At 37.9% G+C, this 17097-nt stretch overlaps 1 protein-coding gene across 8 annotated transcripts in view; it reads right to left on the reverse strand.

The window, feature by feature from the left end:
• Positions 1-17097, reverse strand: part of LOC140187605 (protein CASP-like) — a 622913-nt gene that overhangs the window by 47653 nt on the left and 558163 nt on the right. For 7 of the 8 annotated variants that reach the window (XM_072243099.1, XM_072243103.1, XM_072243097.1 and 4 more), the window contains one exon: positions 1676-15254. The exons of the other annotated variant lie outside the window; for it this stretch is intronic. In XM_072243099.1, the coding sequence (XP_072099200.1) occupies positions 14480-15254 (775 nt within the window). In that variant the 3' untranslated portion in view covers positions 1676-14479. Of the gene's footprint in view, positions 1-1675; positions 15255-17097 lie in introns of those variants that run through there. 8 annotated transcript variants of the gene reach the window in all.

The raw sequence follows: 17097 nt of genomic DNA on the forward strand, positions 1-17097 counted from the left end.
GAGCAGCAATGTTGACACACTTTGGAATTCTCTACTCAACAGGGCTTGGGGACTCAAGTCATTGAATTTATTTAGAATGTAATTCCAAAGATTTCTGTATATTAAGAGAGCAAGGAAATATGAGGAAAGTGCAAGAAATGGAGCAAGAGGTGTATGATCAGCTATGATCTTGTTGAATGGCACAACAGGTTCAAACAGCAGCCAGCCTACTCCTACTCCTAATTCTAACGTCAGATTTCTTGTTCTCACTGACCTTGTGGAGACAAGTCCCATCCTGGCACCATCAGTACCAAAATGCTAAATCATTTAAATTCTGAGCAGATGTCAAACCTGGGAATCCATGAGACACCGTGATTTCTAACTGCACAGGCTGGCTGCTTTCTCATTGCGCCATTACAGAGTCAAGCCAGGGTTCACTAGGGTGTGGAGAAAGGCATGCTAAGAGCGTGCTCAGGCACATCTAAAAACTGCAACATATAACTGCATTTATGTGAGACATGCAACAGACATAAATAATCCACTGGAAGCTAGGGATAGTTAATATGTTAACATGAACTAAATCTGCATTTAAAAACCCAGATATAACCAGCAAGCATGATTGCCATAATAACTTATTTGGCCCATTTGTGTCTCTCAGGAACTAAATTGTGTATCCTCCAAGTCACTCAGAGAGCTACCCTGGCATCAATCTCACTAACAACTAAGGACATACTGAAAGTAGAGAGTCTCTCAGAAGTCTACTAAAACCAAGTCTTCCAGATGTCTTCAGCTCCTAGGATTTCCATTAAGGGATGATGCTATAAAAGACCTTACATCAGCCATTGACCTTTTGGGAGAGTATGGTGAAAAAGAACATTTTCAAACTCAGAAATCTAGTAGTTCAGGTAAGAGCAGAGAAATAGTCAAATGATACACATTGATTATGTGTCAATGTGCTGAAGATGTTCAGCCCACAAAAGGATATAACTTTGTATTATGTACCATAAGATTCAGCATTTCGACTACACCCTTTAGCAAATCTTGCTTTGACCTTCAAAATGGGATTCATCCATTCAACTCACAGCAAGATTCAGCCTTGTTTTCTCTTAAACTGAGAAAAAATAGATGTGGGATGAAAGGTAGGAACAAGGTTTTCAGAGGTTGAGGACAACACAAATGAACGTCCTATGTTCCTCTGAAAAGATTCCAATTGAATCATGCAACAGAGGCTGGATATCACTAGCCCTCAGTCATTCACATTCAAGGTGTAAGCAGATTGAAGTGGCCTACCTGAATTAAGACAGGAAGAGAAGGAAAGCCCATCAGGTTGGCTGTTGAGGAGAGGATGTCCAACAGGCTAATACAAATCACACAGGCCTTCTGTGGAAGAGAATAACTGAGCATCTGCCTGATGTAAGTAGGAATACAGTGGCTTTTCAAACTGCACAATAAGATGGGTCTGAGTTTATACACTGGTACCGGGCTATTAGCACCTGGACATCACCACACAAAGGTAACATTTTTCAGACAGATATTCCCTCAGAAAGGAACAGAAGAATGCACTTTAATATAAAGAACATTTTTAAACAGACATATTATAAAGCTAAAACATCGGATCATTTTCTCTCTTTGTGTAACAAATTAAATTATTGGTTTTGAATGATTACACACAAATAAAGACAATGAAGGCCAATACTGTGTTTGTATAAAAGATATTTACTTCAATTATCACACCTAGGGTGCTAGTGAATAATACATCATGTGAGTTTCATACAGTGATATTGCTTCTCCATATTATATAAGGACTGTTTACAGTGCTGAGAACAAAGTATGCAGTATGACTAATCACCAGAGACAGAGAGAAACCTGATTCTGCCACAGAGGGAGCAGATTCCATTTCTGCCAGCCATATAGAAAAGTTTTGACCAATTCCTAATACCAAGAAAAACAACTATGAAACGTGGATCACAGTGAAAAATGGTTAGCATAAAGTCATGTGCACAAGAATGACACTTTGTTTTGGTCATCTGGGTTTATCATCGTGAACTTTTTCTGTGACTGTGAATAGCAAATTCTAAAAATCATCTAAAATATTCAGTATGTGATGGCATTAATAAATGGAATACTTTTAAACTGTAAGACATCACAAAACATTTGGGGAGCGGGTAAAGACAATAAGCTTATTAAAATTGTCAAGGTAGGTATGTCACACAAGTGTGCTGCTGTAGTACATGGGGCAGTACAGAAACGGTCCACAGGTGGTTAATAATTATTGCACAGATGGTAATGTATAATTCCATGGATTTCCACCACTCTCCCCAACAAAATGGAAAAAGGTTTAATGAGCGGTTTTCTCTTTCTACTTACTATTGAACAACTTGATTTAAAGGGGGCTCTAGGAGGCTGGAGCAAAGATTAAAACTACTGTCTCACCTCAACTTAGAGAACCATGATTCAGACATGTGCTATAGAAATTAATGTTGTATAACTGCTCAAGCTCAAAAGGCAGAAGTGAAACTTATTTGCCATAGTCAAAGATAATCTATTGCTGTAACTCCAAAACTGAAAGCTGCACATGTTGGAAATCCAAAGAAGCCAAAAGCACTCAGCAAGTTAGTCAGCATCTGAGGAAAGAAACGACTAGTTAAATCTTATTATTCTGAGTTGTATAAATAGGTGACGTTGCTTTGTTTGTTTTCATGGCTCATTGGCTGGACTATTTAACAATGGGATCATGTTCTATTTCACTGCAACTGAGGAGATAATCTCTCACTGCACTGTAGCAAATACAACCAGCCACAAGACTGGACAGTCCACCTCTGACACTAAGCAAAAGGCATAACTTTCCATTGCTATCATAACTGCAGTGTCATCACTAGGCACATTGTAAGAAAGGAAAATATGAGGGAGAAGGCTATCATTTTCTTTCAGAATAACACCCTTACATATCAATATTCAGGGTTCTGGATGTCCATTACAACCTTCCTTCTAGATGCAATATTAACATATTTCAGGCTGGTCTCCTTTGATGGTGACAATTTTCACCTTTCATGAGGACAATAGATTAATGCTTTCAATCTATCCAGACTCTGCAATTGCTCTATCTGAAAGTAAGATACAAGGGATATTTTTCAGAGCATTTAAGCAGTGCTCAGAGTGAGGAGAGACATGATGAATGTCTTAACACAAATAAACAAACATAATCTCCACCTGCAAATTAAATCCTAGACACTTTCACACTGTTATCACTTCTTATTTCTTCTCCAAATCTGAGACTAAGCTAAGCCACAACTTCCATGTTGCAAGAACAACTCACTAATACTTGTATAGTATCCCAACTTTAATGAATATCAACATAGTATGTTCTGATTTCTACATTCTAGACCCTGCATCTCTGAGTCACAATCACTGATGATTTCTCAGCAAAAAGGAATTTTGGTAGTTGTCAGATGAACTGCCACTAGTTAGCATATCTTCCTAAACATGATTTTCTTAATTGCATCTCTCAGCAGCTGGTGAGACAGAAATTCATGAGATTCACTGTTTAAGTTACCAAGTCAAATGTACTCTTAAGTGTGACTTCTGGATTGTGTGATGCTAATCCGTGAAAATCCATTTTTACATGAGCATTATACATTACGTCTTTCATCTTACTGATGACTTGCTTTTGTCTTTCTCCTCTTGCTTATGGGTAAGAGTGATGAAGATGGAGCATGGATCAGTACATGGAATTATGATGCTGTTGCCATTACTGAAACTTGGTTGAGAGAGGAGCAAGAATGGGCGATTAATGTACCAGGTTTTCGAAGTTTTAGAAATGATTGAGGAGGAGGTAAAAGAGGGGATGGAGTTGCACTACTAATCAGAGACAACATCACAGCCGCACTCAAGACATAATGGAGGGGTCAGACACTGAGTCCATTTGGGTGGAACTCAGGAATACAGAGGGTGCAATCACACTGATGGGATTGTACTACGGACTCCCTAAAAGCCACCTGGACATTTGAGCAACAGATATGTAATCAGATTAAGGAAATGTGTCAGAACAATAGGGTTTTTGTCATGGGGACTTTCAACTTCCAATATAAACTGGGACCTTCTTATTGCAAGAGGTTTTAATGGGGCTGAATTTGTTAAGTGTATCCAGGAAGGCTTTTTGATTCAGTATGTGGATGGTCCAACAAGATGAGGAGTCGTACTTGACCTGGTGTTGGGTAATGAGCCTGGCCAGATGACTGATGTTTCAGTGGGTGAGCAGTGAGGGAACAGTGACCACTCTCCTTAACTTTCAGGATAAGAATAAGTATGGTCCTTGCAGGAAAATTTTATCTTGCAGTAGGGCAAATCACAAGGGCATTAGGCAGGAACTAAGAAGCATGAATTGGGCATACCTTTTCTCTGGCAAGTCCACATCAGTCACGTGGAGGGTGTTTAAAGATCAATTACACAAAGTACAGGAAAGATATGTTCCTGTTAGAAGGAAGGACAGGGATGGAAAGATAAGAGAACCTTGGACGTCCAGAGAGTTGATGAATTTAGTCAAGAAAAAAATGTTAGAGTCTGTAAAGCTTTAGAAGTCAGGATCAAATGAAGCACATAAGTAAACAGAAGCCAGAAGAGAACTAAAGAAGGGAATTAAAGAACTAAAGAATTAGGAAAGCCAGGAAGGGCAATGAAAAGTCCTTTGCAAGTAGGATTAAGGTGAATCCTAAGGCATTCTATACATACATCAAGAGTAAGAGGATAATTAGGAAGAGGATGGGACCACTCAAGGATAAAGGGGGTAATATTTGCTCGGAAGCAGGGAATATGAGTAAGGTACTTAATGAGTACTTTGCTTCAGTACTTACCAATGAAAAGGAAATGGAGGACCAGGAGATCAGTGCTGAGTTAGGGCGTTTAGAGGTCAAGGAGGAGGAAGTGTTGGGCTTCTTAAGGACTATTAGGGTGAATAGATCCCCAGGACCCGATGGGATTTACCTCAGGTTATTGTAGAAGGCAAGAGATGAGCTTGCTGGGCCTCCACCAGTATTTTTGTGTCTTCTCCAGCCACAAGTGAGGTACTGTAGGACTGGTGAGTGGCTAATCTTGTACTTCTACTTAAGAAGGGAACAAGGGAAGATCCCGGGAACTACAGAGCTGTGAGTTTCACGTCAGGTGTAGGGAAACTGCTGGAGAAATTTTTTAGTGATGAGATATATGAGCATTTGGAAACCCACGGCCTAAGAGAGCCAGCATGGCTTTGCGTGGGGCAAGTCATGCCTTACCAACTTGATTGAGGTTTTTAACAAGGTGACGAGAGAGATTGTTGAGGGCAGGGCGGTGGATGTTGTCTACATGGATTTCAGTAAGTTATTTGACAAAGTCCCTCATGGGAGGCTAATCCAAAATATCGAGATCACGGGATCCACGGCGAATTGCTGTTTGGGTTCAGAACTGGCTTGCACATGGAAGAAAGAGGATAGTGGTTGAAGGGAGTTATTCCAGATGGAGGTCTCTAATTAGTGGAGTTCCGCAGGGGTCTGTGATGGGACCTCTGTTGTTTGTAATCTATAACAAGTGACCTTCATGAAAACGTAGATGGGTGGGTTAGTAAATTTGTGAATGATACCAAGATTGATGGAGTTGAGGATAGTGTAGAAGACTGGCAAAGAATACAGCGCGATATAGATCAGTTGTAGATGTGGGCTGAGAAATGGCAGATGGAGTTTAACCCAGATAAATGTAAGGTGCGCTCCTTGGTAGGAAAAATGCAAGACCCTTCGTGTTGCTGAGCAGAGAGATCTTGGGGTTCAAGTCATAGCTCCAGGAAAGTGGCTACACAGGTCAATAGATAGGGTGGTTAAGGAATGCTTGCTTTTATTCATAAGGCATTGAGTTCAAAAGTCAGGAGGTTACATTAGCAACCTTATTAAACTTTGGTTAGGCCACATCAGGAGTATTGTGTACAGTTCTGGCTGCTCCATCATATGAAGGACGTTGAGGCTTTGGAGATAATGCAGAAGTAGTTCACCAGGACACTGCCTGGTTTAGAGGTCATATGCTATCATGAGAGACTGAATAAACTTGGGCTGTTTTCTCTGCAGCATCACAGGCTGAGGGGAGATATGATAGAGGTTTACTAGATTATGACAGGCATAGATAAAGTGGACAGAGAGTATCTGTTTCCCAGGGTTGAAATGTCTAATTCCAGAGGGCATGCATTGAAGGTGAGAGGGGGTAGGTTTAAGGAGGATATGAGGGGCAAGTTTTTTACTCAGAGAGTCATGGATGCCTGGTATAGTGGTAGAGGCAAATACATTACAGATTTTTAAGAGACATTTGGATAGGCACATGGATATAAGGAGGATGGGGGGTGGAATATGGAATGTGAGTAGGAGGGATCAGTGTTTGGATGTTTTTGATTTGGTTTTTAACTTCTTTGGTACAACACTGTGGGTCGAATGGTCTGTTCCTGTGCTGTACTCTTCAATATTCTATGTTCCAATGAGCAATATCTACAGTTTTGCTTTAAATCCCCTGCTATGACCTCAGTTTTAAATTCAGTAAATTGTTTGTATGATTCAGTAAGCTCAGTAAATTTTGGGTGAAATTTGAACATGAATCTTTTAAAAAAGTGGAAACTCAGAGTTGTACAAGGAATTCGTCTTAATGTAAGCAATACGGGCACCAGCAGGACATACACTGCATTTTAACCATTATTAAGCATACCCTCCTTAAATTGTAAGTTTAATGCAGCCAGCTTGTTTCCTGACCATACAAAAGCTTTGTCTTTGGGACAGGAAGGAGATGAAACTTAGTTAAAAACACACACATAAAAAAAGCATGTCCTAAATTTCTAGATGTTTTCTGATCAGTCTGGGATTCTTACAGGCAAAATTGAAAAAACGAACAGCCTTAACAGAAATGGCTGACAACACTTAATGGAGTTCAGTTCACTTTTCCTGCTTAAATGGCTTGGCTATTATTTGTAACTTTGTTGGCAACCAACACCACTGGTCTCATATATGATCAAAGTGCTGTCATTAATTTCATTCACTCATAAACTACAAAGACTGCTTCAGCAAGGTAAACTGTGTTGATGCTGAGCACAAAGGTCAGTAGAAAATGAAAATTAGATAAATCAAAAAACTTAATGCCCACAGGAATAGAACTCTACATTTAGGGTCAGAATATGTACAGTACAGTACAACAGTACTAATTGTATGTATAGTAAGTATAGTACTATGTACATAACATTTATTATAATCCACATGTGGTACTAACAAAACTCTTAGTTACAAAAACCCTTATGGACCAGTGACTTTTAAAGAAGGTAACAGGTTTATATGATTTGAGCAAAACTTCTGAAGAACTCAGAAGGTCAAGCAGCATCTGTGGAGGCAGAGGACTTGTTGATATTTTCAGTTGAGACGCCTCATCAGAACTGAGTGTGGTGGGGATACAGCTGGTATAAAGAGGTGAGTGGGAGGGGTGAGACAGAAGCTGGCAGCCAACAGATAACATGGATACAAACAAAGATTTGGAGAATTGACAAATAAACAGGGATTGCCCCGTAATCCAGCATGTGTAGTCACTTAAGTTTCCATCTGACTTAGTCTTGTCTAACATGGATAGTTTAACCTGTAACTGAACTACTCCGGGCCACAGAAATGTGAACCTAAACAACTGCAGAAGTTATATTCAAATATAATGCTGAGCAAAATCAGAAAAGCATTCCAAACACTTTGTTAAATACCAGAAATAATCCTTCGTAAATTAGCAAACAACAAAACACCAGCTTAAAACACTGCATTAAAACTCTCAGCAGCAGATCCTACAGAAGGAAAACAAGGATGTTGATCATTAAAGTTGGAGCTATGACTAAAGGGCAGATGTTGCAAAAGCAGAAAATAATCAGGGGAGAGATGGATTTTGAGAGAGAAATCAGCTCCTGATGAGGAAAATAATGACGTGCATAAACAAAACTTATGAGCCAACAGAATGATGCAGAACCCCGTGGAGTAAAGAGACTAGAGCAGACAAGGTTTCTAAAATCTGCAGCTGAAGTGCATAATGGACCAAAGCAGAGGAATTCAAAAGGACCAGGAATGCTTCTTCTCTCAGATGATGACTGACTTCTTATACATTTCCAGCAGTATTAAAAAAAACCCTTTAATTCAGCTTAGCTTTCACACCCGTTATTCATGCTTAAAACAAAATCAAGGAACCAACCTAAGTCCATATGGCATACATTTACTGACCGGAATCGCTGTTAAAGTGTACCTACGGCACACAAATGAACCAAAATATGCTTTACATTCTGTGAATTTTATTGATACATTCATGCGAAGAGGAGTGAATACAACAGGAAACAGAGGGAATGAAACAATTCTTCAAAATAAATAGAATAGTAGTGCTCAGGGAAAGGAGGAAATGATTGTTTTACTTTTACAATGCATAGCTAAAGGTGGTAGTTAGGTTATTACAGATTAGAATAGGGCAATAATAGAATAGAGAACAGAATGTGGGTATGAATAAGTAAAAGGTAAAATGGGGCTAAAAGAGTAAAACTCAACAGTTAAGTAGTATCAGAGGGAGAATGCAGACTGGCTCTCTCAATCAGCCCAACAGGACCTAACATGACTTGCCTATGAAGATGAGAATACAGGCAAAGTCCTGCCTGTCCTGTAGAGGATAATGAATCAACACTAACCACTGTACCCCAAAGATTTACCATCCAATAACAAAAGAGAAAACACCAAAATAATGGGTGATTATCTTAAAATAATATTCTTCAGATCAACTTCAGCATTGATACTACGTTCATAGTTGAAACAAGATCATACAAAACACAAAAATATCTGTTCCATTTCCTTATTTAAAGTAATTTTGTTTTGCCACTATCCAGCTGGGAAATCTAGGGAAAAAATGTGATTTAACCAGTGAACTTTTCACTGCATCTGTGTTTTATGCATTTAACGATGAAACAAATACAAGGGAAGTGCTTAATTGATGCTAGTGAATTAGAATTGCATGTTAATTACATATATTAGTGATGCTACTTTATGAACACATTACACTGAATGCAAAACTTGAGTTCTCTTTATGACCAACAGAAAATGCTTTGCTTGATGATGTCTTCTAGCATTAGTTAAAACACATGATTTACATAATGGAGGAATTAGAAATAATAATTGTGAAATTTACTGACAAAAGTTCAACAAATCTTTTCAAAGGTTCGAAATAGATCAGATCAGTAGAAGTCGGCTAGTAGATGATATATTTAAATAAAAAATTTATCCCAAACTTCAGGAAGTAAATGGAGAAAGACTCTGAATGTTGTTAGAAATTTTGAAATTTAACAAAAGAAACTGTTGTATTCTTTACTTTAGAAGGATTTAATATAAATGGAGCAGATTGCAGATATTTTAGATGTACTACCCTACACAAAAATTCTGAAATGTTTGAGAATTTTTCATAGAAAAGATTTGGTAGTAAAAGATGGCGAATTCCCAGAAATTATGATCAAAGATTTATTTACAAATGGAATTTCATCACAGATTTCTGAGCTGCAGTGCTTATCAATTGTAATTAGATGTGGAAAATTGAGTGCATTTATACTGTTGAACAGCAAAATGATTTCAAACATCTTTTAAAGTGTCATCCGATAAAAGTTCAAAGGAGACATTTGTACAAAATTACTGCTAAAAATGCTGGAATGATAATATTGCTTTTTATAATAGTGCTTTTGAGAGAAAATATGCTGATGACCCTCCATTTATAAGGACTTATCACAATAGATTTTAAAAATATATTTTTTGTAAAATATACTGCAAGTGCTTTAGGGAATGTATTCTACTTTTATCTTTTTTCCACTTGTGCATATGTTTATGGGAGCCAATTCAGTATCTGCAATCACAGTATCTAAGATTATGACAGAGTCAGACTTTTATTCTTTCCATAATATCCTACTCAAGGCACACAAGAGTTCAACTCTGTTATTTCCAGTTATTTATACTGGCTCCAAATGTTAGCATCTAATGTTAGCATCTGTGATGCATAAATTGAGCAGAGGTTCACAGGAACATGTTTTAATCACCAAATTTTAAGGTGGCTATGTAACGGAGAAGGTAACCTCAGAAGATTTAGGTGCAACCCTACCCATGGAAAGTTTAAGATAGCCTCTTATTGTTCTTATGGGTCAGAAATGGAATGTATGCAGACAATCTCAAACTAGTATCTACCACATAGGGTTTTGCAACACAAACCTTCAAAAATTTAGTGACAGCCTTCAATGTTTTAAATGGAAATAGAAATGGTGCATACAAAGAGTACTTGTTATAGATTGTAAAACTTAGATCGACTTCCAGAGTTTCTGTAGACAAGAAATATTGCTCAACTACAGAATCAAGATATAAAAGGTAGCAATTGAAGATGGTAGTACTATCACTGGTTCTAACCATTATCTTGTAAGGGTACGTGCAAAAGAATGACGCACATAATAATTGCAGAGATTTAGGAATGAATGTATTTCTTTATCGGGGACAGTATCTCAATCTCTACTTCCTTCTGTCTTAATGCTAAATGATACAATGTTGCCAATTCATCTAGCCCTTTATCACTCAGAAGAACTGAAACATTTGTATGCAAAATCAACAACTCCAAAATATATTACAAGCTTGTAAAATTATAAGGCCCATAATTATTTACATGAAACAAAGAACCTGCAAAATACACACTGTAAGATCACAGGCTATAATTGCCTTTACTGTAACTGGGCTATAAAGTATGATTAAAAAGGTGGTTGTCTTGAAATGAAATTAAGTTTACAGTTATCTTAATAAAATGATATAAAATGTACAGTCAACAACTTCAACTGAAGCATCAATTTAGTGAACGGTGACTGGTTGAAATTTCAGGGAAGATGAATACAATCAATGAACTATTACAGTGATCAAATGAAAAGTACTTGGTTTTCCAGCCAGTCTGACCTAAATTTCAAAGGAATAAATTACTTGTGTTGCCAATACAGAACTAAAATAAATGTTCCTATCATTCTCAGAATTCCAGCTCAAAAATTATTTACAAAAAAAGGATAAACCTAAGGCTATTTGACTGAGGATAAGTTACTTTAAAATCACCAGAATTAACTCTGATTATTAAGTTATTTATATGCTAAGTTTTGCACATCAAAGAATTGATCTGTTTTTAGGGATTGCCCATTTCCTCAGGCAGTAATCTGTACTTTGTAGTTATTAACTCAGATTTATGTACAGGATATTATGATCAATGTTCTTAGGGACTTTATTTTTATTTGTGAACATTAGAAGATTTCTAAAGTGTGCTACACTCTGCATCATTATGAAATAGTTAAAACAGTGTCAACAAAGGAACAAAGCCTACAGATAACACTAACATACATGACAAAACGGAAGTTTAGAATGAAAAATAATCAGTGTCCACCTGGTAAATATACTGCATTTGACAAAGCTTTTTTAACTGCTCTTTATAGGCTGATAGCAAACACTGTCAACATAATTTACAGACGCATTACCCAACCAATCTCTGAAAAAAATGCCATCTTTCAAGATCATTCCAAGAATTAGCATTGTCACAATGACTATGGAACAATTTTATAGCTAATCCCAAACCTCCAGTGTGGATGGACTCTTAAAGAAATTTCCACCACTGCAAACATTCTTGGGATTAGGTTATTTTGTTCTGAGAAACAAAATTAACTTTGAAGCTTCAAGTTATATCAACATCAATTCTCATGTGTTCCAATTGAGGTTTAATTTCCTGAGTTCTCTAGTATAAAGATCACATTGCAAAGCGAACTGTTTCGAGAACAGGTACACATGCTTGAGGTAAGGTTTAGACAACAGATGGACAGATTATAGTCTCAAAAATAGTTATGGTATTTTATAAAATGTTTTCATTTATCAAAGTTACCAAAATGAGAAACATTCAGCTTGCCATGCTGTTCCCACAAACTCTTGCTTTCCAACAGTTCAGTCTCAGGCATGAAGTCTGATAGTAATCCAGTTGACTGAAACTATGGGGTGATCACAAATTTCTGGTATTGGGCAAAGCTCAGGTTATGTAGAATGGTAAAGAGTAGGAGGGACTACTATTTAATGCTTGTGTTTGAGAGAATAGTGTTGAGAAAACTGCCAAAGCTAACATCAATCCTTCGGAAACCTTCTGTTTCATTACTAATTTTCTCCTTACACCACTATCTGATGAAAGCACAAATAGCACAGAATACTCACATCTTATTAAAAGGGAATATGACTATTGCCCATAGTTGTCAGTTTTATAGGGCTTTGCTAAGAATAGTGGTGAAGCTACATGACTAGTAATCCAGCAATCAGTCAGTAATCCCAATTATCCGGTAGAATTAAACCAAATTCCACCATGACATGTCACTATTATGTAAATGTAAATTTAAGCTCAGCTAATTACTTAAATCATATTCACATGGAGGATAATATCAAATGTCAACTAGTGGAGTCAAATGGCCTCTTCATAAATCATAACTTCCAAGGATTCACATGCCACCCATTGCTAGATGGCACAATGTTAAATGGTTACCCACTTGGAAGGAGAGCATACCTCACAGCAGACCACAGGAAATACCTTGTTTCTTTCACCTTTGGAAAGCTGAGGAGATCAAGAAAAAGAAACATGGGAACAGCCCTTGGAGGTTTACCAGTAATTATATATTATACTCCAACACTGGGTGGAAGATTTGTACTGGGTGATTTTGCACTCATGCCTGTAGCAACAGTATGTATCTCAGGGAGTTCTGGTTTCAGATAATTTTCACAATTCATCTTTTACAGCTTAATGTTGAGGAATGCTCTCTGGTGGGCATGAATGCTGGAGGATTTCATTCTAATTTACTGTCTTGCAGCCTCCTAGAGCCTTTCTCTATGACTAGCTGGAGTTGAATCAGAACCATAAGTACACTTAACAGCTAAGTGCTCAATCAATATGCAATGTATGATTTTTATGTAAGAAATATATGATTATTTAACATATCATGCAGATAATGTAGCTTTCCCTATAAACAGTCATAATCTGCTACAAAAACTACACACAACACGCTGTGGTGCAATATCAGGTATATAACTCCTCAACCATAATTATTATAGAAAACAGAGTTCATATATTATAATTAAAATGACAGGTTATGATTGTGCTACACAGATACTTCAATGGATTCTGACCTAAAAGACCAACACAAAAATCATGATGCAATTTACACTGTGGAACAAATTCTAATCAATAATCTGAAACTTGTAAGATGTCAAGGAGCCAATATTTATCCAGTGAAACTTGTAAAATATCCCAAATACTGCCGGCAGTCTGACCCTTTAGAACAAGACTTGCTCCTTTTCATCACTTCCTAACAATGGATAGAAAAAAAATACCACACCTATAAATAAGCACAAAAATATTCTGGTATACTGAAATACTCTACTGTTAGTTTTAATAAAAGATATGGCAAGAAAAATGTAACTTGTGACAAGCTAATTCATACAAACTCTATTGATGACATAGCTTATTGAGGAAAGGGTGGCAGTATGCACTCTAACTGTGCATCAGTATGTATGAAATCAGCCAGACCTAAAAATTTACACACATACAAACTTGTCCTCACACACACTCTCGCACACAAGAAGACAATAATATGAGGTCTGATCAGCGTGCTTTGTGGTTTAGAGGTTAAAAAGCAGGTTATAAAATATCTAGGTACAGATCTTGTCCTGATTTGGCCTAAAATGGAGTGTATTAAACAAACCCTGGCCCGCAGAGAAACCAGAGTTAGTTAAAGCTATGAAACAATGTGCACTACATATCATTATTCCAAATTCACATACAAGGAAACACTAACTCACCTACCACATCTTTTTGACAAATCTTTTTTTTACATAACCTTTTTTTAAAAAATAAGTGGGCTAAATGTGTTTTTCTCTTTCAAAGTTTAAAACAGCAAGAAATCTCAAAATATCTAAGAAACCAAACTAGTGTGTTTAGAGTCAGATGACTGTGCAATCTCTCAGTGGCAACTGAACAGCTATAAAATTCTAGTCATTTGAAAACTCTCCAATTTTTTTTTTTCTGTTTAAGAAGTTGATAGTGTAATATCGCTCTGCTGCCATTTAATGGCTAGGAGATCCCCTCATTAGCCGATGGTTGCCGCTGCTTGAAGCCCACTTGGCAGAGGGGGAAGGCAAAGCTGTAACAGTTAATCCCAAACAGTTTGAAAATCAGTCATGACACAAAAACACTTCAGGGTACAAAAGCTTAACTGCATGTTTCAACTCTGGCTTTGAAAATGCTATGATGAACAGAACTTAATGCTCTCCTTTCTATATGCACCTTGGCCTATGGCATTTTTGCCCCGTGGCCTGCAGGGCATTAAGTGCGTAACAGGATAAAATGAGTACAGAATGTCCGAGGTTTCTCAATATGTAACTCTCGGGAGTTGTGCATAATTAATAATTTAATCTCAAAATTCCCATTCAATGGGTTCTTCCCGACTTGCAGCCTTCTCCAAACGATGGATAATATTGTTCAAGTTTGCTGCTTTCTTACGCCTTAAGCTGTTCTCTCTCAAGCTCGTTTTTTGGGCAGGTGATGCTGTGTCAGAAAAATTGAACAGCCGTTTCTGAAAGCCTACAGCGGAAGAGGATGAGGAGCCTCCACAGATGGTGCTCTGCTCACTGCTCGCCTGCTGCACCAAAGAGGTATCTTCTTTCAAATCTCGGGAAATCTCCCCTACAGTTGCTGATGTGGAGGCCGATGAGGTAGAGTTTTCCTCTTCTACAACTGACTGCACTAAAGACTGACTTTTCTGGAACTCTTCCAAGGATGCTCCTGACAAATGTGCTTCCTGTTGAGATCTCTTGTTTCGACCCGGATGCTTCAGGGTCCTCTCATCTTCACTCTCAGCATTTGGAGATACCATAGCATCTTTTTCTGACTGGGACAATTCCTTTTTGTCATCTTTAAGGTCAACCTGTACAAAAGACTCTGCATCCTCATCACAAAGTGACTCTACCTGCCCTCCCTGAGGGCTCACATGCCCAGTGCTATAATTTTCCACTCCCATGACATTTTCCTTTTCTTCAGCCACCACATCCAAGTCTCCTCCATCACAGCTCTCCCCTTCTGAACTGTGACCTGTCCTACTTCCTCTGACAGACGGAGAGCCACCGGATCCTGTCTGACCTTGAGACCCTGCCTGTACTTCCTCAATGAACAGCTCCCTTCGAATTCGTGACCTGCAACATAATATAAAATAAATCATTAGACCATTCCAGAGGTTTTCTTTCTACTTTTTATTATACTTACACAACACCAATGGATATTAGAAGGTAAACAAACTCATATGTTAAATTATGAATAAGAGGTGAGAATCCAGACGGATTTAAGACTGGAAATGTCTTAGGAAGGGAAGTGGTGAACTGGATTTCCAGATAAATGCCAGGAAACTTGCCAAGAAGAATGATATTTCCTCAGTTGGTATTGATGTACGGCATTCAGGTTTAATCCAGGATTGGAGACACAAACTTGCGGTCAAATGTTCAAATTGAGTCATATATTTTAAAGAAAATATGAAAAAAAAACTGCAGATGCTAGAAAAATGAAATAAAAATGAAAATGTTGGAAATATTCAGCAGATCAGGTGAGATCTGTGGAAAGAGTAACAAACATTTCAGGTTGGAGATGCTTTGTCAGAACTGGGAAGGAGATAAAAATAAGCTTGTTAAGCTGCAGGGATAGTGTGGGGAGAGAATGCCTCTGTTAGGACACCCTCGTGTTGAAGGGTTTCTGACCTGAAATGTTAACTTTTTCTCTTCCCACGGATGCAGCCTGTCCTCCTGAGTACTTCTAGCATTTTGTTCATTACTTCACAATTTAACTTTCCTTTTAAACTCCCTGTGCAATATTGACCTGGGACATGACATACTGTGTCTTTTTTTTCAACTGCAGATTAACTGCATCAAACGAACCAAGGTGACACCTTTCTGATTCCACATCTTGGTGATTTTGCCCTATTAATTATTTATCACTTTATATCACTAGTTTAAAGAAAAACTGTCCAGACCAAACATAACCATTCCACTCACTTGAGATGGAAAGAAGATAAAGTATTGCATGCAACTGAGAAAGACACAACCATTTGTAAAGATATGCAAGAAAATAGACACAGGTGCAGAAGAACACACAGCTACCCACACACGTTCTTCATTCAGTAAGACTGTGGCTGATCTGAGCATTTACCTAAGTTCCTATCCCAACCAACCTCTTTGACTCTCGATTTCCCTGTAGTCTAAAAATATCAGCCTCAGCCCTGAAATACTCAGTAATTCAGTATCTACAACTCTCTGGCAAATAGAATTCCAAAGATTTTCAGCCACACAAAATAATATTTTTCCTTAACTAAGTCTATGCTTATTTTCCATGCCCTCTGGATTTCCCTAGCAGGAGGCATGTTTTCAGTTTTGTGCAGCCAAGCACCAATTCTTTGAAATAGTACATTCCATTGGCAGAAACGCCAGACTCCATTCACTCAACTAAATTGATACTTCACTTCCTTCTGCACTTTATATTTAGACCTGACTTCACCAATATCTCCGGCAGTCCATTCCAGTGTCCGGGGTAAAAATCTCTCCACATGACACTTTTGATACTTAATGCTAATTATCTCATACCATATTTTCTCGTCCATAACATTTCCTCTAGTGGGGACAAGCTCTCACTATGTTGATAATCTCCCTGATTTCAAATCACTGAATCAAATCCCCTCACAATCTCCTCTAGTCCAAGGAGAACAACTTAAGCTTCCCTTGTCTATTTGCATGACTGAAGTCCCTCTACTTTGGAATCTTTTCTGTGAATCCTTTTTCCACCCTATCCAAAGTCACCATGCTTTACCTAAAGTGTGGCTCCACAACTGACACCATAAGACCATAAGATAAAGGAGCAGAAGTAGGCCATTCAGCCCATTGAGTCTGCTCTGCCGTTCAATCATGAATTGATCCAATTCTTCCAGTCATCCCCTCTCCCCTACCTTCTTCCCATACCCTTTGATGCCCTGGCTAATCAAGAACATATCTATCT

Source organism: Mobula birostris, chromosome 25 (genome assembly GCF_030028105.1).
Source record: "Mobula birostris isolate sMobBir1 chromosome 25, sMobBir1.hap1, whole genome shotgun sequence".
Taxonomy (NCBI): Eukaryota; Metazoa; Chordata; class Chondrichthyes; order Myliobatiformes; family Myliobatidae; genus Mobula; species Mobula birostris.